Genomic DNA, 19,534 nt, shown 5'->3' with positions numbered 1-19,534 from the left:
TTATATAATATTTATAAATATACAAATGCATTATTAAAAACTAAGTACCCTTTTTTTTTATTAATTTTACTAAACAACTAGAATGAAACATTTTGTGAAATAAAACAAATGAAATGAAACCAAACAAATAAAATGAATTTAAAAAAAGGGTACTTAGTTTTTAATAATGCATTTTTATATCAAAATAGTAGACCTAATCACTACAGTTTTCATAATTTATAAATATATGTATATATACATATATACAGTATATGTCCGTTAGCACGATAACTCGAGCAAAAATGATCCGATTTTAATTAAATTTGATATAAACGTGTAAACCCACATTTATTTAAACGAGTTCACCAGCATGATCGGGCTATGGGAACGGGGGTTTATGGGGGGTTTTATGGAGTCAAAACTTATACAGGGTGTTTGAAAAGTCTAGGCTTAATATTTGTTTAACCGTTACAGCTGGAGCTATATAACTTGGTACACTGTTACTGTGCATAAAATACTATTTTCCTACAGTCACCCGACAAAGTTGGCTTCCTTGTACTGTTTATAGTAGTACAAGACCAGGTACTACTTTCTCTATTGCACCTATTTGTGTTGCCAGCTGAACCTAAAAACGTTTTTTATAGTGTTTGAAAGACTAATTATTTATATGTTTTATAGTGACTGTAGGAAAAATAAAATGTGTAACACGAGTGCAAAAGGCTTTTGCTGCACTCGAGATCATTCCGCACTCGCCTCGTGTGCAGTAAAGTGCCACTTTGCCCACTAGTTACACAAATAACTATTTACTACAACTTCAATGAGCCGCTACCACTTCAGGGGGACGCCCCACAAGGTGTTGGAAGAAAATATTAAATGTAAGCATAGGTTAATTTACACATCAAATTAAAGGTATTTGTTAGTAAAACACAAAGCCGAACTCAAACGGACAACCGAGTTCAAAATTACAGTAATTTAAAGATGTATTGAATTGGCAATGTTAGCCTATACGCTACCCCTCAGGTGGCGCCTCACTAGAATTTAGAAGAAAATAAAAAACTTATGCCTAGGTCGATGTGCACATCATATTCTTTAATTTGATGTGCTTTAGTATGATGTGTGTGTTTAAGCCTTTGCTTTTACTAATACAACTCAAAAGAACAACAACCGAGTCAAAAATGTCAGATTTAAGAAATCTTTGAACGGCTGTCATTTTTGACTCGGTTGTCCATTTGGGTTCAAACTTGCAGCATTGTATTTTACTAGCAAAGCCCTTTAATTTGATGTGCATATCAACGTATACTTCTACTTAAGATTGTCCTTCGACTCCTTGTGGGCCGTCACCCTGAAGTGGTATCGGCTCATTGAAGTTGTTGTAAAATAATGTTCATGCCCAGTGCTCCATCTGTATTTGTTTGACAAATATTAAGCCGTACCCAGACTTTTACACCCTGTATAGTATACAGTAATAATAACTTCAAATGTTGTACAATTTCTACAATACTATTTTCCGGTTATAAACTCATTGTGTGTTATTAAAACTGTTGTTGCCAAATAAAAGTTATATCTGCATTTAATTCTCCACTATTCCGGATAATGAGAGTTATACCAAATGGGATTATGGCAAATGAGTACTGTAAAGTGAAACGTAGTAGAGCTTGTTTGTGTAAGTTTGTAGTCGCCTCTGTCAGCTGCTAGGCTAGTGTTTTTGTGTTATTACCACTTACCTGAAACTGATTGTGCCCCTGTCTCTTGTTTATTTATATTTGTTCTTTTTATGTTTGATTATGTTTTAATTCACAAATACAAACAACATAAAATCACACTAAAGGGACAAGAGAATATAATGAAACAACATACAAAGTTATAGTATGCATGTATTATTTTGATAACTCATATAAAAATCTTGCTTACATGTGTCTGCCTGCATGTAGTCTGCTCACTTTGCAACATCATAAATCCATTGTGCAATCTCGCTTATCTCATTAGTATTACTGTGCAATTTGAGCTTAACAACTTTTTGACTTCGATGGTAAATAAAAAATAACTAATTGTTGTAGGATGTAATAAATGGAATTACTTACTTACTGCTGTGGCCACTGGTACCCTAGATGGTACTTGGCCTCCCCAACACACTGCCTCCATAGGTCTCTGCTTCTTGCATCTTCCTTCCTTCTCCCTAGCTTCCTCATGTCTTTCTCCACTTGGTCGAACCATCTAAGTTTCGGTCTTCCAAGGGGTCTTCTACCTTCTGGGTTATTCCTCAAGATGTTCTTTGATAGGGAGTTGTCATCTTTTCTTAGAATATGCCCTGCCCATCTCAGTCTTCTGCTCCGCACCTCAGCAACAATATCCGGATCCTTAAATAATTCTCTAAGTTCCCAACTATGTCTCGATCTCCATTGTCCATCCTCAAAAATCGGTCCGTACACTTTCCTCAAAATCTTGTTCTCAAACACAATAGCTTTCCTTTCTGATTTCTTGCTTAAGATCCAATTTTCTGAACCATACAGGAGAACTGGTCTGATGATTGTCTTATAAATCCTGAGTTTGGTGGTGTGGGATATTATTTTTAAAGTTAGTAACTTGTGACAGACCGAAAAACTTTTTTGTGCTAGGTTTAATCTATTTTGTATTTCTAGCTCTTCATCATTATCGCTGGTGAGGATGACTCCCAAATACTTGAAATTTGTTACTTTTTCAAATTTATACTCTTCAATTTCAATGTAGTTGTTATTTTGGTATCTTGGTTGGTCATCATCTAATTTTCTTCCACATGTCATAAACTTGGTTTTCTCTTCATTTATGTATAGCCCCATTTTTCTTGTATGTTCAATAAGCATTTTTGTTACATCTTTCATTTCTTCTATACTATGTGTAATTAATACTATGTCATCTGCAAAAGCTAGTAAGTTTATGTTTGTTCCTATCTTAATCCCTACTTCTGTCTTTCTTATTTCCTGAAGGGCTGTTTCTATGGCTAAATTGAACAGCAATGGAGATATCCCGTCTCCCTGTCTCACACCCGTGTTCACCTCAAAGTCTTCCGATACGTCTCCATTTACTCTAACTTTGCACTTAAAACCTAAAACACTCAATTTTGCTAGTTCTATAAGTTTTCTTGGTATACCTAGATGCTCCATGTTTATTCACAACTTCTTTCTATTTATGGAGTCATAAGCCTTTGAAAAATCAATGAAGAGGCAGCAGAATGATTTGTTGAACTCATAATACTTTGCTATTTAAGAATGTAGATTTGATCCGTCGTTGATCTGCCTCTGCTGAATCCTGCTTGATGCTCTCCAACAATATCTGTTGTGTATTCCTCTAGTCTTCTCTGAACTATTTTGGAAAGTATTTTGTAGGTGACATTTAGGAGAGATTTTTTATGGAATTAATACCGAGAAAAATGCTGTACTGAACTGATGGCAGTAACCCTTTTTGTATTTGGGGAACATTTGTATTATAACAAAACTTATTTGAATAATTTTGTTTGGGAACAGATTTTAACTGCGTTTTGTGAAAAAAACTATTTTACGTTTCAAAGTTGAAGTACACAACCAGGATGGTAAGCAAAACAGTTAACATCTAATATACAATCATCTATATATATATATATATATATATATATATATATCATATTTCCAAAACTTCTGTTTATTTCCTATCTGTACCTGACAATATACGTCGTTTGTATTCATCCAGAAATTTGCATGTTAAATGAATTATCACATAACACCCCAAAGACATCCAAAATATGAAAATACAATATTATAGAACTTAAAGGTAGAAGAGAACTCAATTTGGTTTGAATTTTATTGAATAATGAAATGTTCAATCTTAGCTTGCTATTCATTAGACTATTGGTAATCCATTAACCAATTAAATATTTGTATCACAAGAATATCATTGCATTAAACATGAAAATGTAAGATAAGCTTACTGATAGGTGGGTCTGGCTGAGAAAGGCTCATTTGCTGTCGCTTTTTTTGGTGGCTCAGTTCACGCAAGTACTGCATCTGAGCAATACACTGTCTGCGGTCTTCTGCCCGGCTCACATATGACGGCCGATTGTGTAGCAGATGGTACTGCAGCTCCCCTGCACCTCCCTGTACATATTATACAATTTTTACAATTTTATAGCTTAACCCTTTGACTGCTAGACCTACAATTTGTATTTTGTAAGACTTGTTTTGTTTGCCTTTTAATTCCATTACCGGTTGTTGAATTGTAACTGTATTGTTTTCACTACTATTTTATCAACCAGGCTAATTTAGAACAATAAGACAACAACAAATGTATAACAAAGAAAAGTCTTTGTATTTGAAGTAAACACTTTTTTAAACTGTGTTTTCATTGTAAATTTCCAAGTTTTATTATAAATTGTAATGTTCTGATAGCATTTTTTGAAACCAAAATCTCATAAAATCAAAAGACATATAGCCCACGAATAACTAGTTACTCGTGACGCACTGTAGTTAATGTTACATGTAATATTGAATTTAACCTTGATTTAGTTTGATAAGGTTATTATAATATAGCCTTTTTAGAAAAAAAACCTGTTTGTCAGTAACAACATTTATGCTCACTGTTGTGGTTCAACTAAAAAATATCATCTAAATAGTTTGTGTGGCCCGTGCGTGACTAACTAGTGCTGCTATCTAGTAGTAACACATTGAACAACTAGGTTGTAGCGCCGTCGGGTGCGCTATCTGTTAGCAATTGTTGACGTCAACTTAAATACCAGTTTTGACTCCATATTCTCTAAGCACAGATAGCCGAGAAGGCTAGGGCGTGTGTCACTTGTCAATGGCATTCGTCTCGGGTTCGATTCCCGTCCTGTGTGGCAAATAATTGGTGCCCTGTGTGTTTGTAGTGATATACTACAACCACTGGGGCATAGTGAGGTAATCATAATCGTTGTTTTATATATATATATATTTTATTTTTATTTTTTATTTTTTTTATTTTTAAAGAGGTTGGCGGCCTCTTTTAACCTTGCATTTGCCCGTCCACATAGACTACAGATCTGTGCGTGGAACGTATCCAGCAAAGCAAGGGGTGAGCCGGTACAGTACAAAGGTGAACTGTACTGATTAAAGTTTGTGGCAGTGACCAGGATCCAGTTGCAGTGACTGGATATACACATCGAATCATCGGATTGGGCGAATCTTGTTAACTAAGTGGTTGTTAGTGTATCCTTTGAACATGCAGGTCACCAAAGGCCGTTTTGCTACTTTTATTATAAATAACCTTCCTCTCTATATCCCTTAGAGATTTTAGTAAACAACGATATATCGTTGCATAGCACTCAAAGGGTTGACCAATTTTTTTTAGTTTCTTCTATGAAAACATGACAAACACCAAAATAATTATTGTATAAGTTTGATAAAATAAGAACGAAAATATACTGCTATGGTGCAGAGTATCAGAGACAAAATTATTTACTAAAGCATGCAACAAATAAATACCTCTATTTTAAAGCAAAAAGTGAAAATGTAAACATTTAAATTCAACCTAGGGGAACCCGGGCGACTTCTCATGTAAATATGCCAACTGCAAACCTTTATTGTATAAATAAATGTATAACGTAAGTCAAAAAGGGATCAATCAAATAAAAACTTTATAGCTGCACAACAACTTAGTACACAATCAAAAAGTCCGTAATTATACTGTATAGCCTGAACTTCATTTTGACGATATAGTTATTATAGTCAATGTTAGGATCATTATTAATGTTTAAATAAGTTTTAAATCTTCAAGAGAAAAGCTGTTTTTTTTTTTTTTTTTAAGTTTTACATGTAGATTTGTTTCTTAACAACAGTGTTTGAGAAGCAAAATGCAACATTTGATTTGTTGAGAAGCAAAATTTGTACAATATAAAATCTAAGTTGAGGCAGGTACAATATTCGGTTCATCAAGGATCGGTTCTTGTATATGCAGACGGCATCAGTATGTTAATACATGACAAAAGTACAAACAGTATAGAATCCAAAATAGAAAATGCCATTTCAATTGTAAATACTTTCCTCAATGATCAAAATCTTCAACTAAATAAGAACAAAACTACTTTGATTAAATTTTCTTGTAAAAATTAAAAAAACAATTAAATTTTTAATAACTTTGAGAATACTACCAGGTTTTTAGGTCTAATAGTTGATAAAAACGTTAAACTGGTCCAAACATGCCGATCATGTTTGTAAGAAAATAAGCTCTGGAATTTTTATAATTAATAGACTTTATTGACTTCAACCTTTTTGCAATGTACAAACCCTTGGTTAAAACAGTTTACTATGCCCATATTCACTCCCATATATCTTATAGCATTGACATTTATGGGGGTACGAGTAATCAAAATTTAAAAAGAATTTTATTATTACAGATGGAAGCTATAAGACACATCCTAAATTTAGAAAGAACCTCTAGCAAAAATTCTTTAAGAAAAAATTTCAAAGATTTGGAAATTTTAACAGTTCCGTTTTGATATATCTATAAAACAATTCTTTGTGTAAAAAAAATTATCAAAATTAGAACAACAACATGGTCTGTGCCACGAATAACCAGTTACTTGTGACGCACTGTTGTTAAGTTCTAGTAACATTCGTCTACATTGAAAGTGTTATATTTGTGCAACAAAGCCCTTTACATAGAATGAAATCATACAACAACCATACCTTAAAAATTTGATTTTTACTTTCCGAATCACTCTTGCTTCTCTCATTTACACTTTCATCACTTGAGTGTTCTGAGCCAGAACTGAAACATTCTGTAATATTTGACATCTTGTCTATGGCTGCTTTATTCATCTCATTCCCATTAGTACTTTTGATTTGTCCTTCTTTTTGCAGCCTTGCGGGCTTTTGTTTGCGTTCTTCCATGGGTCTGAAAATCCTTGAATCTTCAAACCAATTTCCTTCCTAAATGAAATCAAGAACATAATAAAATACAAAAAAATTTAAATAGTCAATCCTTTATTTTCACATTACCTTACATAAAATTCAGCAAAGCTGACGTAACAGGTGAAATTGTCAAGTACAGTGCTAAAAATAAAACTTAAAAACTAAAAAGACTACATAAAATACTAATATTAAGTCAACACATCATTCATAATACACACACACACACACACACACACACACACACACACGCATGCAGACATCATTTCGAAAAGCACTTTTTTGGGATGTATATACTCATAGGGGAAGAAAGTAAAAATTACAGAATTAACATTTTGTTACACAGAACTTGAGCCTAATCTAGATCCTAAACTTGTGGCTTCTAGATCACTGAGTCTTTGCTTGTTAAATTTATTGCTTAACAGATATTTTCCAAGATCTTTAGTTTTTTCTTACCATTTGAGATTTGTTCTTCTTGGGGTCATCAAATATGATGTAGTATCCTACAGGTTCCTGTTTCTTGGTGTTTTTTGTTGCTTTGGAACAGCACTGACATTTGCCCTGACACGGACACTGACAACCTGACTCTCTATTTTTCTGTTTGAGTTTATTGGCCTGTGTGACTCCATCAGTCAGTTGTTTTTTAAAACAATCTAGAACAAAGAGTAAAACATGTTTTGCTAAAATCAGCTGTTACTTAACTTAGCCAAATATAACTTTCAATGCCCGACAAATTTTGCAATTACAATTACAGTTTTTATTTTTATTGAGCGGAGCGAAGCAAAGCTCTTTGGGATCGACTTCAATGCAAACTTATGTAAACAAAACAAAGAACTAGGGATGGACGGGTCCCGAAATTTCGGGAATTTTTCGGGAAAAAAATATTCCCGATTATCGGGACGGGATTACATTTGACTCGGGAATTTTTCGGGACGGGATTTGGTCCGATCGTCGGCGATTTTTCCGCTTCGCGAGTGCCGATAACGCCGTTATTGTGAGCGATAGGTCCGCGAACGCAGGAGACGAAGTCATTTCGACGATTACGACGTGACCGCGGAGTCATAACGACGATCGGGCTGTGACCGCGGAGTCATACCGACGATCACGCCGTGACCGCGAGTCATAGCCTACCGACGATCGCCCTGTGACCGCGGAGTCCTACCGACGATCGCGCCGTGACCGCGAGTCATACCGCCGATCGCGCCGTGACCGCGAGTCATACCGACGATCGCGCCGTGACCGCGGAGTCCTACCGACGATCGCGCCGTGACCGCGGAGTCCTACGGACGATCACGACGTGACCGTGGAGTCCTACCGACGATCGCGCCGTGACCATGGAGTCATGCTGACGATCGAGCCGTGATCGCGAGTCATACCGACGATCATGCCGGAGGACGACGTGACCGTGGAGTCCTACCGACGATCGCGCCGTGACCGCGGAGTCCTACGGACGATCACGACGTGACCGTGGAGTCCTACCGACGATCGCGCCGTGACCATGGAGTCATGCTGACGATCGAGCCGTGATCGCGAGTCATACCGACGATCATGCCGTGACCGCGAGTCATACCGACGATAACCCCGTGACCGCGGAGTCTTACCGACGATCGCGCCGTGACCGCGAGTCATGACGACGACCGCGCCGTGACCGCGAGTCATGACGACGATCGCGCCGTGACCGCGGAGTCCTTCTGACGATCGAGCCGTGATCGCGAGTCATACCGACGATCATGCCGTGACCGCGAGTCATACCGACGATAACCCCGTGACCGCGGAGTCATACCGACGATCGCGCCGTGACCGCGAGTCATACCGACGATCGCGCCGTGACCGCGAGTCATGACGACGATCGCGCCGTGACCGTGAGTCATACAGACGATCACCCCGTGACCGCGGAGTCATACCGACGATCGCGCCGTGACCGCGAGTCATACCGACGACCGCGCCGTGACCGCGAGTCATGACGACGATCGCGCCGTGACCGCGAGTCATGACGACGACCGCGCCGTGACCGCGAGTCATGACGACGACCGCGCCGTGACCGCGAGTCATGACGACGATCGCGCCGTGACCGCGGAGTCATTCTGACAATCGAGCCGTGATCGCGAGTCATACCGACGACCGCGCCGTGACCGCGAGTCATGACGACGATCGCGCCGTGACCGCGGAGTCATTCTGACGATCGAGCCGTGATCGCGAGTCATACCGACGATCGCGCCGTGACCGCGAGTCATACCGACGATCGCGCCGTGACCGCGAGTCATGACGACGATCGCGCCGTGACCGTGAGTCATACAGACGATCACCCCGTGACCCGCGAGTCACAAGTTTCTATAGGTACCTGTAAATTGTTACCCATTTTTTGATTTTTATAGATCAGTGCCACAAATGGTAAAAATTGATTTCGTATGTCTTTTTTGGTAACTGCAATACAGTACTTTCTTTTTATGCATAGAAAAAAAATCCCGTCCCGTCCCGTCCCGTCCCGAACTAAAAATTCAATCCCGTCCATCCCTACAAAGAACCATAACATATGTTAAAATCAAGCCACGACCTAAACACAGAACAAAGGAAAAAAATTTGGATGATGAAATTTTGATCAAATAAAATAATACAGAGAGTCTTAAGTTTACATTCAAGCCGTAATTAGGAAACGACCACTGATCGAATAGGTACAGTATTTTACAGATTTGATTTACGTAGCTAAATAAGGTTATAACAAATAACATTATTTATCTTATGTTAGAATATATCATATATTGAAACAGATATGTGATAATTTTTCAAACACTTTTACAACTGAAATAAATAGTATTGTTCATAAATGCCATGTTAAATTAATTTATGTTGAACAAACTGAGGAATTAATACAAAACACCTCGCTATATCAAATATTCTTTATTCAAATTTAGACAATATGTCTTAAATAGCGTCATTAAACTAACATATATAGATATATATATCCGAAAAGCTAAAAAGCAAGACACAGAAAGTAATGTACAGTGATTGTAATGAAATTAAAGAAAAAAGCCCAGGTGTTGATGGAATTAGAGTTGAAGACTTAAAAAAATGTAGTGTCAATGTCTCAGAAATTTTAGTCAATATTATAAATAATTCACTTTCAGAGGGTAGAATTAAAACAGACTTAAAACAGCTATTGTAAGACCAATTTATAAATCAGGATGCCACAATTTATATCAAAATTACCGCCCTATATCAATATTATGTGAAATAGATAAAATAATGGAATGATACATATCCCTAACCTGAACAGATATCTGACAGAGAATAACATTATAGATAAGTGCCAATATGGGTTTCAGAAAAACAAAAGCACAGAGTTATTACTGCAAGCATTTGCTAAAAATGTAAATAAAGAGATAGATAAAGGAAATCACATATTGGTTACATTTGTAGATTTAACAAAAGCCTTTGACACGCTGCAATTTGAAAAGATAATAGAAATGTTAAGGAGTATTCCTATACTCCTAACAGGTTAAGAGGTAGATTTCTTAACTGGTTTTCAGATTATCTGACATGTAGAAAATTGATAGTTAAAATAGAAGACATTACAAGTGAAGAAGTAGAAGTGAGACTTGAGTCAGGTGTGCCTCAAGGATTCTTGGGCCTTTATTCCTTTATTATACATTATATATACAAATACCCTTCCCAAATATATTAAAAAGGCTAATACATACATGTATGCAGATGATACTGCTATTGTGGTTGCCAAGAAAGACATTAGAGAGGCTGAAGCACATATGCAGAGTGCAGTAAATAACTTGTTAGAATGGTATCATGATAATGGCCTTATAATTAACGGTAGCAAGTCAAAGGTTATTCATATTCATTCACCTGCTTTTCAGTGTTCCAAAGTAAATATTAAATACCACAGTTTTGACTGTTTACATTGCAACACTTACTCATTAGTTAATAATTTTATTGTAGTTGTAAAACTTTGGAAAATGTCTAGGGATGGACAGGTCCCGAAATTTGAGGAAATTTTCGGGGAAAAAAATATTCCCCGTTTTCGGGACGGGATTTAATATGATCGTCGGTGATTTTGCTGTTTCGCGAGTGACGATAATGCCGTTATTGCGAGAGATGTTCACGATAGTTCCGTGAACGCAGGAGGCGAAGTCATTTCGACGATCACGCCGTGACCGCGGAGTAATACCGACGATTCCGCCGAGACCGTGAGTCATACCGACGATCACACCTTGACCGCGGAGTCATTTCGACGATCACGCCGTGACCCCGTAGTCATACCGTCGATCCCGTCGTGACCGTGAGTCATCGATACGATTGCCACAATCAAAATTTACAACTGTTTACAACAGCAGATTTTTACTTCCTTGAGACTAAAAATAAAAATGCTACTTAAGACCCGAAACGCAAGCATTAAAAACGGTTGTTTTTGCTACAGTATGACAAAAAAGTATTTTTTGCGTTTTTGTTTTACAAGAAAATGCCTAATTCGCATAATATTATAATATTAATGAAAATTTCAGAATGCATTCTCAAGAACTACCTGATATTTGTAGAAAAAGAAGACTAGCAATCAACGCCCGAAACGCAAGAACAACTTCTTCTGGTAATGTTTTAAGGTAGTTCAATGTAGAACACTTAATTGAAAACAAAAACAATGCTTTTATATTTCTGCCTGAATTGCTAAATCTGGCCAAGATTGAGAAAATGTCGATTGGGGTTCAACCAGAACTGTGGGTTACCAGATGACATTAGCAAGCAAACACAGGAATAATGTTGATACAAAGGATTTGTATGTAATGTCCACATCTTTACTTATGAAACTTATTATAGATGTTGATAGTTCTAAGCGAAACTGATAAGTTAAATTGATGAAATAGTTGTATTTTATATTATATCTATAATTTTTTATTATTTTATTGCTTTATTAAAAACATAAACCATGAAACCTGATCAGGGCTTAACTGGCTTTCACTGCTATGAAAGCAATCCTAGTTAAGTAGGTTTTTAAGACAGGATGATGAAAATGGAGACACTTTTGTTATTCCGACAAGTTTCGAATGAGTACTGGATGAGTAATTTCTGGATTACTGAGTCCTGTCTTACAAAGTGGTTGTAACATAGAGGAATAATTATAAAATTAGTCAAAACGCTAACTTTTTAGGTATAAGGGAATTTATCTATTCTACTGGGGCTTGTTTTAATTAAGTCCATAATACAAATTTTAACTAAGAAAAGATTTTTGTGAAAGATTTTTTACAGTGATAACCAGTGGCGGCTGGTCCATAAGGGCTCTGGGACGGAGTCCTCCCATAAAAAAAAAATAATAATAACATACCCCAAAATAATTTGTAATCCTACATTCAATGTACATAAACGTCAGTAGGGTCAATGTTCTTAGGACGGATAGTAAAGGAAGCTACATGTTTTTTTTTTGTTTTTTTTTTTTTTGTTGAATGCACTAGAATTGAGAAGGGCCTTGAAAACTCTCAATTTCAACGAGCTTGTCATCCCACATTTCTTGGAGCAGAAGGACCGGCGGATGAACTTCTGTTTCAAACAATTAAATTAAGGTATGTATTTAGTATAAACCTAAACCTTAGATAATACCTTTCATCTAACCCACTCCACTCCAACCCAACTAGCAGGCTTACATATTCATTCATATATATATAGTGCATATAAGATAAACTGAAACTGTGTTTTTTGAATTCATACTATTGGCAACACTGACTCAACAACTCACTGGCCACCATTTTGGACATCTAGAAAACTCTCTTCCTTAGTTGAAATTTTCAACTTGAAAATGCTGTCAGTGACAGTGAAATATTCTAATGTTTTGTGTATATAGTGTAAAGTTTTGTTTTGTGTTTCCTGTGCCAGTTTGGACTCTTTCCCATTCAGGTAAGCCTGCTATCCTCTCAAAAAAATCCTAAAAAAACAACATTTAAATAACTCGTTTTTTTAACTTCTAACTAAACTCCCCGATATCAGTAACCACCCAAAAAAAAAAACCATAAGCGCCCTCCCACTAATTTAACCCACCAGCTGCCACTGGTGATAACTTCTAACTAGAAGATTTATGCGTAGAACCTTAGTCACTATCAAGACAAGAATTTTAAAATTTAAGACCCAAATATATAATTTAAGGTAGGATTTTTATTTTAATCCTGCTTACTTTTGAAAACAGTTACAATAGTTTTACTTCAAAAACATTTTAGTCATACTGAAGTCAGAATATGTTGATTTGTTTTATGTAATGTTACTAGCAACAGTGCCCATTGTGGTTAAATACAACGGTCTCTAGTAAAATAATGGTTATGAAATCCATACACCACTTTACTCACTAATATTAATGGTACAGTTTAAGCACATAACATTAGAATCACATACTGTTTTGACCTAAGAACCTTCATTGAAATACCAGCTTCCATTTCATTTTAAAGCACACAGCTAAATCACGACCAACACAAATTGTTCAAAAAATTGAGGTATTTATCACCGATTTATAGCCAAACGATCTTGCTTGCAACTTCAACAGTACTTTCATAATTATTTGCAAATCTTCACAAATTAGGCTATCCAATAACATTATTAATTAATAAAATCGGTTCAGTAGAACTGTAGATTTAATAGTACAAAGCTTAACCATAAAATCTTTAATTCAGTATTTTCTCACTACTATAAATTTGGAGGTTGCTTAACGTTTTTGCAAATAACTTTGAAATGGCGAGGAAATCGACCAAAGTGGAAGGTGATATTCTGAAAGAGAATAAAATTTCCTACAAATTACTATCATGTATTTCTTGGAAATACTCAATAAAGGCAGCCTAAAGTAGGCTACAAATATAAAATTGGAAATATAAACTTGGAAAAAAAGGAGTTTTAAATGTATTATTTTTTATTTTTATTTTTTTATCTCAAATATCTAATAACATCAAACTTTCATAATTATTTGCAAATCAACACAAATTAGGCTTTCCAACGACCCATTAAGTAACAAAATCAGTCCGGTAGAAGTCTAGATTTAGTTGTACAAATTTTAACAAAAATTAAGAAAACTGAAGTGATTAGGGCTACTATTTTGATACAATTACAAAAAGGGTAATTAGTTTTTAATAATGCATTTATATATTTAACAAAAATATATCTAATTCAGTATTTTCTCACCACTATAAATTAGGAGATCACTTAGATTATTGCCAATATCTTTTAAATGGAGGGGAAATCGACCAAAGTGAATGTGATATTCTGAAAGAGAATAAAATTTCCTACAAATAACTTTTATGCATTTCTTGAAAACACTTAATAAAGGCAGCCAAAAGCTGGCTACAAATAGAATCTTGAAAACAGAAACTTGAAAAACGCAGTTTTTAATGTATTTTTGTTATTTTTACTTTTTCACCAAAAATATTTAATAAAGTCACAATTTTATAATTATTTGCAAATCTAGTTGAGTTAGGCTTTCTAATGACCCATAAATTAACAAAATCGGTCCAGTAGAAGTCTAGATTTAGTTGTACAAAGTTTAACAAAAATATCCCAAACTCAATATTTTCTCATTACCATAAATTCGGAGGTTGCTTAGCTTTTTTGCAAATAACTTTTAAATAGTGAGGAAATCGACCAAAGTGGAAGGTGATATTCTGAAAGAGAAAAAAATTTCCTACAAATTGATACCATGCACTTCTAGTAAATATTAAAAAATGGCAGCTAAAAGTCGCACCCAAATAAAAAGAGTGAAAAACACCGTTTTCAATGTATTTCTTATGGAAAACATGTTTTTTAAAAATTTCTCACCATAAATCATAACAAAAACAAACTTTCATAATTATTTGCAAATCTACACGACTTAAGCTTTCCAACGACCCATCTATATAAATAAAATTAGAGTTTTGTCTGTACATTGCTCAGAATCATAAAGTTTTAGGTTAATTTTACGTTTTATACATTAAAGAAGCCGAAACAAGTCTCATCTAAATTTCTGTCTGTCTGTCTTTCTGTAACACTCAAGATGGCATTTTACGCAATCTTCTCCAGGAAAACGAGAGTACCTATCACGATCCAAGTCATTTTAATGTATTTACTGGATTGGCGAGAGTGTCTTTAGCCATTAAAATATGACCTCACTACTTTGTAAATAAAATTACGGACGTTCAAAAATGCAGTTTTGTGCGATTTTTGTCAAGTTTTCGTCCAATTTGTATCACATAATCGTCTATGAAATAACGAACAGCCATTCGGATCAAGATTGTTTTTTCTAGCTGTCACTGATATGTTTACAAATGTTGTTTACAAATACCACAACCATTTCCGATCACATTTTGAAGGCAAATCCTAACCAAGTAAGATTAAAAACGTTTTTCTTACATAACGGATTTAATTAATCGCAAGTGGAATAATATAGTGTAACCGTAAATGAAATTAAATAACTAGGCGTCATCCAGGTCAGGAACCAGATATTCTTTGTGTATAAAATTGTTCTTGAGGTTAGATAACCAGAAAGAAGACCTTGAATCAGTATTGTATAGGGCTGGGAAACTTTTATTTATTAATGATCGTCGCCAATAGCTTACAAACAAGGTTTCCACTCATTGACGGCGCTTCAATGGCGGTTGTGTTAAGTGTAAAGTAAACAACTGCAGTGGGTGATTAACAGAGGTTTACGGTTTATGGATGATGCTAACCTCGCTTTTCCAATGTGTCACTTTCTGTTCCTACTCACCGTGTGATGCAATCGCTGGACCATACAGCCAATAGGCCCATAGCCCATCTCTTGGGTACTTACGCATACCCAATTATTCATAACAACCTTTTTGATGACGATCCTTGATACCGGTACTTTTCCCTAGAATACACGGCCTCCCTACTTAAGAAATAAAATTACAAACGTCCAAAAACCCAGCATTGTGTGATTTTTGTCACATTTCTTTCTAATGTTAATAGATATACCAATCATTGTTTAGAGAATACATAATCTATTAAATAACAAAAAGTTGTTAGTATAAAGTTTTTTTTTTTTTTCAAACTGACACCAATAAGTTTAGGCCTACATTAAAAGTTGTTTACGAATAAAGCAATTAATGGGAAATAACTTTGATTGCCGATAACTTTTAACGATAAAATTCAAAACCAAGAAATCAATAACCTTGGGACTTGATTAACGCATTTAATTGGTCGAATGTACTTTAGTTGCTAACTGTAAACGTTGGTTTTTGGTACTGGTTCTTTTACTTAGAACCATTGGTAGCAGCAAGAATCATTTTTACGTACCAACACATCACCGTAATTTACAAATTGGTTATCGTTGGTATTGCACCTTATTTATACAGTCGTATTCAGTTTAGTTGATGTCTTAACTGTATAAGTTTTGCTTTTTCTGCCTGGATTCCAAAATGTTAGTTTATGCTAAGAAAATGATAACTCATTTAAGTAAAACATTTGTTTAGCAAACCATCGTGAATTGTTTACGATTTACGTTGTTTATGTATTAATAGTTCGTGGCCTATTTTGGTAATTTGTATTATAAATTACCAATCTAAATCGTCTATAGTACTTCATTTCATATAGTAAGCAGTCATTTCGACAGCATTTCGCGTCATCTTCGGTCCAAGCAAATATAAATTGTTATGATAAAATTTGATGAAATTGACAAAAATTTCAAATATTGATTTTATATGTACTTTGTTATGCTTAAAACGTAACAAATTCCCTAATTAAGTTCTGTATTTTTGTGTGTATGTCTGTTGGTAACGCATTAATGTCCTTATTTCTTAGTGTCACGAAAAGGACAAGTTGAGCACCTTTGATAATGAAAATGTCTGTTGTGATAATTATATGTCTGTTCCGAATAAAGTGTTAAATGGTGAGGTTGAGGTAGTACTTTAAATACTTTTAACCATTGTGGAAAGTAACTTTCAACTATATGCCTACCTTAGGGCTATGACTCATAGATCTATTTCTCATAGTAGGCCTATAAAGCTTTTTTAGTTTAATCATTGGATTTAACATAATGGACTAACATACGGGGTGACATGACATTTAATTGCGAAGCGTTTGTTTTGGCTTGAAACTGTCAGATACTGTATTTGCGAAGGTGTATAAATACCGGTAATAGTTTTGCCAGCATACCAACTGCTGTTCTTAATATAAGAAGGTTTCAACTGACTACTATAAGATCCCCGTGCGTAGAACGGGCACACAGCTAGTTAATTAATAAAATCGGTCCAGTAGAACTCTAGATTTAGTTGTACAAAGATTTTTAAAACTGAATTATACATAGAATAGATAATATTATAATAATGTATATAATGTTATAACATTGTAATGTGTGAGTAAGTGAAAACAACCCAGTGTGTACAAAACTTGTTATTAGAGCTAGTAAACGAAATAGCTTGATGTTATGAGTAGTTAAGGACGAATTAGACTAATTTTAAAACTTAAAACTTAAAACTTAAAAATATCTTTGAAAAATATGTTTTTAGATGATGGCAGACAGATTTTTTATGGCGAGTTGTATACGAATTTAACTTTTTCACCTGCAAGAGTAGATTCACTTGGATTTCTATCTAGAAGACTTGACTGATTTTTCTTTTCCCTTTGATGAGATGACAGGGGTGGCTCATCATATATAACATGTTCCTTATCCCCATCTTTTGAGTGACTTGGTTGGGTTTGGTTTTTACTCTTCTTTTTTAAGCAGGATTTGATATTTACATTGTTTTCATACTGATGAGAAAGCCAGCCATCTAAATCCTAATTGAACATAAAATAATCATATTATTAACCAAGCAGAAGATAAATCACATAGAAAAACTGTAATTACAACAGCTTAACTTTTACAGGGTTCCCATTCAATCTAGAATAGTAGTTTTCATCACTAGGAGCGAAAGTGGCTCTTTTTGGTACGCAAACGTGTCTTACAAGCGAGGCGCAGCCGAGCTAGGAAATATAATAAAGTACCAAAAAGACACTTTTGCTGTGTGATCAAGAACTATTTTCATCATGGAATTGACTTTCTAATCCAAGGTTATCCAAAGTCGTCATCAATGTTTACATTTCTGTTGTTTACAAACAAAACATAAAAATAATGTAATTAGCAGTGTTTACATAATTTTATAATGTGCCTTAAAAAAGGTTGAGGTTAGCAAACCGAAAAATTTACCATAGGCCTATATTTTTTCTGTTCCCTATTAAAAGTTACCTGAAAAAGATGATTTTGCAGACAATTTAGGGAACTAAAAAGGCTGTTTTCAGGACAATATGATGAAATATTATTCAGGTGTTTTCCAAGTCAAATCTAAATATGTCTATGATCTTAATAAGGGTCAGGGATCTTATGCTGGATACAGATGAAGCAGTACAAACACGTTGCTGAATGCAGTCGACAGCCTTGAATAAAAACCAGTTTATAATTAACTAGGAAGGTGTAGGCCTACTTAATAATTATTCTCAGACCAATTTAAAAAAGTTAAATGTATGATTTATTCATAAAGATGATTTGTCCATAAAATAAAGTATCCTTACATTTAAAATGTTACTGGATATTTTTAAAAGGGATTATTATTATTATTAAAAATCAAGATGGAGACGCCACTTAGGTGTTAAAAACAAAAACAAATTGTAACATTTTTACACTAGATTGCAAGAATCTTTGCATTATTTCTTTGCATTATGTTATAGCAAACATGAAAAATTATATGCATATTTTGCACAATCAAAAATTAGTAATGTTGCTGTGATCTCGGTTGATTACCATGATTTTATTACAAATTTAATAGATGGTATATGATTAAGATTCTGGAATCGGTATTGAATTCAAAGTCACTATGTTTAATTAACGTTTTAGGAAGATAATGGTGACAGGCCCCATCCATATTTATAAAGTTATCTGCAAAATTCACCGCTCATTCAGGTATTTTCACGGTTTACAAAGTACCCATTTATAATTTTAAGGTTATGACAGTTAAATAGATTACTCTTTTTTAACCAACAGAACAAAATAGACAGAACATTTTTAAAATGCTACAGTAAAACCTCACTAACTCGACACCCGGCAACGCAACAGTCAACAGCTGAGAAGGTACATGAAAAATGCAATTTCTTCAGAACATTTAGTTTTAACCCTTTGAGTGCCAAGAGCCGACTAGCTCGGCTTTTAATTACATCGCGAGAAGTGCCAACTGCCAATGTGATTGGCATCACCTTCCATTGCGAGAAATGCCAGCTGCCGATGACATCGGCGCCTGACGTCTGCGCGAGAAATGCCCGCTGCCGATCTAATTGGCATTTTGTAAATTCATTGTAGCAAACGCATATTCACCAGTAAATTTTCTTACTACTACTCAAATTAAAGCTAAAGAGTTGTAGTACTTGAAAAATATGCGTTGGTAAACAAAAAAAGAGTGGATTAATTTCATATAGCATTCTAAAGTCATGAGTGTTATACAGATGGCTGTGGCATTGGGTGTCATGCTGTCTACCGCTCTCAGACTGCGTGGAACCAATTTTTTGTACACGTGATTTGTCAATCTAGCGGGAATACCTTATTATTATAATGCTGTTGGGTGTTATGTTATGGCTTAGGCTTATGTAAACCAGCGTGCCTTGTGTTTATACAGTTAGGCTTATGTAAACCAGTGTGCCTTGTGTTTATACAGTTAGGCTTATGTAAA

General features: G+C 35.1%; 1 protein-coding gene across 4 annotated transcripts in view; it reads right to left on the bottom strand.

Annotated features, from left to right (window-relative positions):
- LOC128983203 (uncharacterized) overlaps positions 1–19,534 on the bottom strand; it is a 108,997-nt gene that overhangs the window by 43,629 nt on the left and 45,834 nt on the right. For all 4 annotated transcript variants that reach the window (XM_054402406.1, XM_054402407.1, XM_054402409.1 and 1 more), the window contains exons 6-9: positions 17,399–17,615; positions 7,329–7,525; positions 6,651–6,893; positions 3,920–4,085 (exon numbers count right to left, since the gene is read on the bottom strand). In XM_054402406.1, coding sequence (XP_054258381.1) covers positions 3,920–4,085; positions 6,651–6,893; positions 7,329–7,525; positions 17,399–17,615 — 823 coding nt within the window. The remainder of the gene's footprint in view (positions 1–3,919; positions 4,086–6,650; positions 6,894–7,328; positions 7,526–17,398; positions 17,616–19,534) is intronic.

This window comes from Macrosteles quadrilineatus, unplaced genomic scaffold, assembly GCF_028750875.1.
Source record: "Macrosteles quadrilineatus isolate MER2022 unplaced genomic scaffold, UCM_ALF_1.0 Scaffold_1__1_contigs__length_201487025, whole genome shotgun sequence".
NCBI classification, from domain to species: domain Eukaryota; kingdom Metazoa; phylum Arthropoda; class Insecta; order Hemiptera; family Cicadellidae; genus Macrosteles; species Macrosteles quadrilineatus.
The sequence above is the reverse complement of the archived record's forward strand: the minus strand, read 5'-3'. Positions and strand labels throughout refer to the sequence as shown.